The following is a 6,746-nucleotide window of genomic DNA, read 5'->3' as shown; positions in this document are numbered from 1 at the left end:
ATATGTTAAAAGTTGTCAAAAACTACGTACACCCAAAATTAGAAAAAAAAATAGGATGGAAAAGTAAGAAAAGGGAAGGCCGTATCAGGTAAAAAATCTGTACAGAGTGATAAATTTAATATTATGTTTAAAAATTCCAGTTAAAAGGATGAAACGAGACACAAAAATACGAAATTAAAAAATATGAAAAATAGAAGTGTTTGATTTTTGTTGAGATATTTTCAAACACTTAATCAAATGAAAAGTCGGTGCAGTGTTTAGAGTGCCTACGGTGGTCTATTGGAGCTTACACTAATAATGAACAGAGCTATGTTTGTCAAAAAAAAATTATGCTGTTCCTATATTTGGCGCCATTGTTTACTTTTTTATTATCCTTCGTAGAATATTAAGATAAAAATAAAAGTTCTTTTATTATTTTTTTCGTTGTTTTTCCCTATATTACAATCATCATAGTAAGCCTTGTAACAACCATCCCTTAAGTTTGGGATGCTTACAGCAAATGCCGTCGTTTGCATGTTGCGGAAGAGCTAAGAAAAACGTGTTTGTGTTAATAAAAAACAATAAGTAGTAACTGTAAGCAAACGAAAGATATGAACATAAAATTTAAAATTGGTACATTCATCTCTAATCTCTAATTTTCCCTTCTAGTCATTCCACGGAAAAAATCGACAAGTCCTTGCAAGTAGAAAAAAATGTACACGTAGGGAAAATATGTTGCTTTCAGGTTTTTGTATATTGCAATAACGATTGTTTTTGACAGTGAGAATTTAAAATGGCGGGTGGTAGTGTTTTCATTTATGTGACTGTGATTTAATTTTGTTTTTCAACTGACTTTTATTCATAAATATGACTGTTTGGACACGTGTAAGCGATGTACCAAAATATGGAGTTGGTGAGTTGCACAAATTATATTTTTTACGATCGGAACCATGCACCTGTCATTTACTGTTTCCCTGTGTTTTTTGTTCTTGCGCGTTGACAACTTGTTGAATTTTTTTAAATCTCGCCCTCCCGCGTAGATTATAAATACACATTATATCATTTTCGTGTCATAAATATTTTGAAATGAACACATTCGATCATCAATCCAGTATTACGAATGATTATTCATCAATGTCATAAGTATGCCCCTCCCATTTTTAAATTAATTTGTACTGTTTATCCCCGAGTGAATACCACAAATGATCAGTTTTAGATAACAATAATACTATCATGGGTTTATACTTCCTCTTATACATTTGATTAAACTATCATTGGATATTATGAAAATTAACTACAGTATTTTTTTATAATGAGACATTACAAAATAAGAAATTATGATTGTTAATTGCTGTAAATAAACCTTAGTCTCTTTGATTAAAATATAATTTAAAGCATTATTAAATAGTACACTGGCAGCTTTGAGCGATGTGTAAACTTTTAATAAAGTTGGTTTAAGAATAAAAGAAAATAAAATAGTTCTTTTTGAGACACCCGAGTTAGTTTCAAACGAGTCAAAAACTTCAATACTGTCAAATGGCCGATGTGAATATTTTTTGTTAAAATAAAATGTAAAACCAACAGAGGTAGGCAGAGAGCATAGAACGCCATATCACTCTGTTTTTGCATACATATTTCGCTTCATTTACATTAATACTTCTTCTCATGATATGATTATACTATGATTATTCAGACTTTTTATGTGTCCATTTTTAAGTATTTGTTGGATTTGGTCGTGTTGTGTCTTTCTCTATCTTCCTCGTTAATTCACATCAATCTTTCTTGCTTTTTTTTCCCATTTATTCGTCTTAATTTTGTCTCAGCTTAACTCAGCCTAACTTTGTACAACTATCGTACGCGGTTTTACCGCTCATTCACCTGAGAGATTTCATTTTAACACCATTCAGCCTTTTTGTGATGATATTTATGGCTATCTAATTAAGTGATGTAATTTATCTTTACAACGATATTATCATTTATACACCGTTCTCTTATCTGATTATTTTGAATTCACAAAATAAATTTTTAAATTACAGAATAAATGCCATTGTTGTGCTATAAAATACCGCAGAAGTATTGTTGAGTCACTCATACAAGAGGCGCTACAAATGTCGCATACATAAACGCAAAACATCCCGCCACTACAAAAAATATGTTTGTACCGTCCCGCTCGAGTCTCACGCAGTCTCACGCGCATCTAACACACATACATTCCGACTGACACTGGTGTATTTTAAGACATTTCCTGAATGTATGCAACATTTTTTTTGTATGTTGTGTGGGTTTGTGCGTTGCGTGTATGCCGTGTATCATACACGAATGCTACCCCCAGATTGTCACAACTCACTTCATTTGAGGTGGTACATTTCAATACCTCAATTCAATATTTGAGTACCTCATGCAAACTCATTCTAAAATCGAATCCTTCACTACACCACACAGAAGGAATAAATTTCTCAGAGAGGTCACAACAATTAATTGTGATTTTTCCAAGCCTTTTTTGATTTATTTTGAGAAAAATACAGTATTTACTAATAAACCAGAATTAAATGGTCAATTATAGTTTTGTACATATGGAGTGATAGGGTGTTGCAAAATTTAAAAAAAAATAATGTTTTTCGTTCACTACAGTGTTATAAAAAATAAAAAACTTATCGCCAATAGATTAACATGGAGCAACCCCATATTATTGTTTTTTTTTTAAATAAGAGAAAATATAATTTCAAATTATATAAAATAAATATATTTGTTTATATTTATGTGGTTTTTATATTTCCTGGTATTATAATAATGAAACATAACAGAAATTACTCAATACCATGTATTTAATGATCTTTTACCATTTATCCCTTTATATCTGTGTTTCTTGCATAGTTACTTATCATAAATATTTGTTCAAAATTTTTTAATGAAAATTAATATTTGCATTTTTCAATGAGTTGTTAATAACTCACTATTAGAAAATGGGAACCGAGTTGGGGTAGAGTGGGATTCGAACCGCGGACCTTTGAGCTGTGAGTCCAAGACACTAGTCAAGGGACTTTAACCTGATTCAAGTTTATCGACAGTATTTTGAGTTTGTCCAAATTTTTGTAGACAAGAACTAAAAGAATAAATACTAGATAGAATAAAGTTTAGTACATTCCTATCATTCTATAATTTTTTTACTTTTGTCAAAACCATCCAACCAATGAAATCCTAAAACTGTGACCATATTAACATTATATTACTAACACTTAAAGTATCTTCATCGGTAACCTATAATTGAACATGTTTAGAAGAAAAAGTAGTATGCATATTCTGCTTTTCATACAGAAAACTTAATTTTACTTTGTAGATAAAATTGAAGATAAATGTCAACTTCCCATTGTAATCGGGGCCATGGTTGCATTCTTATTGTTTGTGCTTGATATACCAACATGAAACAATTGTTGCAGTCGAGTTGTGCATTAATTCTTTTTGTACAACTCTTCTTGTCGTGGGGCAAAAATAAATATTAAGCAAATTATTAATGATTAGAAACAATGCGGCTAGTCCCATAAACAATAAAACAACCGATTGTTTATGCAAAAGCAATCACTAGAACTCGAGCTAATTCTAGCCGTGCACTGCTTACCTGTTGCTAGTTTGGTATTATGATAACATCCTTATTAGTGGACCGTGCTGTTTGATCATTGTGTCATATTCTGTTCCGTATTGCTAAAGGGGGGATTAATTAGATTACTTAGCATCGCAGGCGGCTCCTGGCCAAAAACACCAGCAGTATATTTCTTTCTTCTTTTTCTTGTTTTCCACATCCCCTTCTAATTGAAGCATGTGGACATCACCAGTTGCCTCCAGGAGACCCTATCGCCAGCCAGGATTTTCGCTTCTTCCCACGTCAATCCAGCGCCCCTTAATTCCGCCGAATAAAGTCGAAAGATTGTCATCGACGGCCTTCCAGAACGGCGTGAGCCCGCAAGTTTAAAGAAGAGGCAACTTGAGTTTAGGTCAGGTCCACCTCCGCATCCTCAAGACGCTCGTTATAGGAGGCTGCTGCGTCCGCTCTCGGACTTCAATGTTAGTTATAAAATCTAACCACCTTGTACATAATATTCTTCACAGTATATTTCTTTACATTTTGTAAACTTGGACTATAAGTAATCAGTTTAATAATACAATTTAATGAGTGTGACATGGTGTTGTAAACGAGCAAAAATGTGCTATGATAGCCCGCGCATCGAAACCAGATCAGAATTCTAATGCGCCATTGTTTTTTTTTTTGCGTTCTGTTTTATATGCACTAACACTGTACACACATTTTACGTAACTAAATCACATGAATTCTTACCAATTTTCTGTCAGTACGCATGTTCGTCAGTACGCAAGTGACGTTACAAGTGAACTACATTTCTAGGCATGGACTGGAAATGCATGCATTATGTATAAAGTCTTCTCCCTCTAATGTATAATTTACTGCTGTAAAGCATGTGAAGCACGGGTCCACCAGATTTTGTATTTTTCATACAAATTTAGGGTTAAGGCTTGTGCAAAACAAAATACGCACGGTGACAATTAGCGCATGTATGAGTGAATAATATATACACACAATGTCGCAGCGAATATCTGTTTAAATATATAATTAATTAAACACTTTGTTCTTAGACCACTTGAGTTTATTTCAAAGCACTACTAGTTTCAAAAGGCACAGATCCTTCCATTTACAGGTGTTATTATAAAGTTTATTACAATGACAGGGCATAAGCCCTGTAAAAGCCTAGACTTTCATATTCCCTTAGATGTTCTCCGTCTCTGTTGAAAAATATTAATATTGATAACTCCGTAGGGGATTGAATCCAGTCCTTACCTGCAAAAATTTAGACAAACTCAAAATATTGTTAACTACTTAAATGGTTTGAAGACTGTATGCAAAAAAAGCCACGATTAATAATGATTGGACCTTAGAGTAATAACACACCACTGGCTAGAGTTGCCCATATGGAAAAAAACATTTTATGATTATTATTATTATCATGATTATTATAAATTTTGTAAGATTATCATATTTTTATTTATTATTCAATTTTGTATCAATTATCTTTAGACATCTCCAATAAAAAATATGCTGAATTTTATATTTAAAAAAAAATGCTGTCTACCTCAGAACAGGTATTTACTATACCTAGTGAGAATAAACAGTGCTTAATATGATGTAATAACTTATATTTACATATAAGTTATTAATTTTAAAAAATACTTGGTACAATTCCAATTATTTATTTTGACCAATTACCGCTTTCACCCTCTAATGGGCATCTTCAGACTGGTGAATATTATACAGTGTATGGATAATTTATATAAAACTAAATATTATCTTAAGTGTAATACACTGTATAATATTCACCAGTCTGAAGATGCCCATTAGAGGGTGAAAGCGGTAATTGGTCAAAATAAATAAGTGGAAGTGTACCAAGTATTTTTTTAAATTAATAACTTATATGTAAATATAAGTTATTACATCATTACAATGGAATTCCATCAAGAATTGTCAATAAATAATTTAAATGAAATAGTTCTTAATATGTTTGCTTATATTTTAATTTAGCTTATTTGTATATTTTTTACCTTCACTGTTTTGCAACAAACAAACAGAATATAATAATACTATGCTTTACTTATAATAAACACCGATTTTCAGCACTGGACTGAACTGAACTGATTAATTACGAGGTTAGCTACAGATTACAGCAATACTCATGTCGAGAATCGCAAGCGCAAATCGAAACCGTTCGTTAAACGTTTGTTGTTAAACTAAAAACCAAACGAAAATTTGGAACGCTTTGTTCTATGCAATAGAGCTAAAGGGCCTCTCTAGTGAATGAGGAGGTTCGGTGGTTTTTTTTTGTTTTTTTATTTGTTAAAAGACTATTAAACTAAGCCAAAAAAATTTTTTTCAATTTTTATGTATCGTATAATCAGCGCTATAATTTTTAAAGTTTTGCATTTCTGAAATAACTCCGCGTGTGACATCAGAGGTTCGTTTCCGCTTATTCTCATACAATTCATCCCATTGGTCCATCCATGGCAAGCAAACCGGAAATCTTCCATAGCTCTCATATGATAGGTTGATTCATATGAACCAGTGACGTCATTCAAAGTAGTCCGTTTATATTAAAATGTTTTTTTATTATTTTTTTTATACATTTTCAGGAAACTTTGCCGTACAATTTAATCCTATAATTTTTACCGCACGCAAGAAAACATTTATTGTATCCAATTTCCCGTAGGGCTGAAGTTCCTCATTATTACTTCAAGAATTGGACAAATAATTATGTTCATAATGCAATGGGTTTGCAATCCTCGCCTCAGTTTATTCTGTCTTTATTTATTGTTGCGGAAATTTAATATTAATAATACTGAAAAAATTTTCAAACTGCTCTAACACACCTCATAATATTTACACATAAACAGATGCAAATATCTGTTTTCAAAACTTGTTTCACATTGTTGTTACTAAAATAATCTCAATGACCCACTGAATCACGCATCCAGTGATGACTAATTTAAATATAAATAATGGTCAAATTAATTTATTCACAAATTTTATAGTTGTGACTAACAAGCCTTAGATATATTAAATATTATTTTTAGAACGAAACACCGACTTTAAAAAAGCTGAAGAAGCAAACATTTGTTTGTGGTTTTGGCATTTGTCAATGGAATTTAATTAAATAAATTTAAAATATGGAAAAATTGTTTTTGTTTAGAAGTTATATAATTTAAAATAT

At 31.5% G+C, this 6,746-nt stretch overlaps 1 protein-coding gene across 1 annotated transcript in view; it reads left to right on the top strand.

Annotated features, from left to right (window-relative positions):
• Positions 1 to 752: 752 nt before the first annotated feature.
• mbc (dedicator of cytokinesis protein myoblast city) overlaps positions 753 to 6,746 on the top strand; it is an 80,005-nt gene continuing 74,011 nt past the window's right edge. The window contains exon 1 of the mRNA XM_088239029.1: positions 753 to 892. Coding sequence (XP_088095155.1) covers positions 847 to 892 — 46 coding nt within the window. The 5' untranslated portion in view covers positions 753 to 846. The remainder of the gene's footprint in view (positions 893 to 6,746) is intronic.

Source organism: Micrasema longulum, unplaced genomic scaffold (assembly GCF_059751315.1).
Source record: "Micrasema longulum isolate JH-2025_06_02 unplaced genomic scaffold, ASM5975131v1 h1tg002045l, whole genome shotgun sequence".
Taxonomy (NCBI): Eukaryota; Metazoa; Arthropoda; class Insecta; order Trichoptera; family Brachycentridae; genus Micrasema; species Micrasema longulum.
Note: the sequence above shows the minus strand (reverse complement) of the source record. Positions and strands in the feature narration are given on the sequence as shown.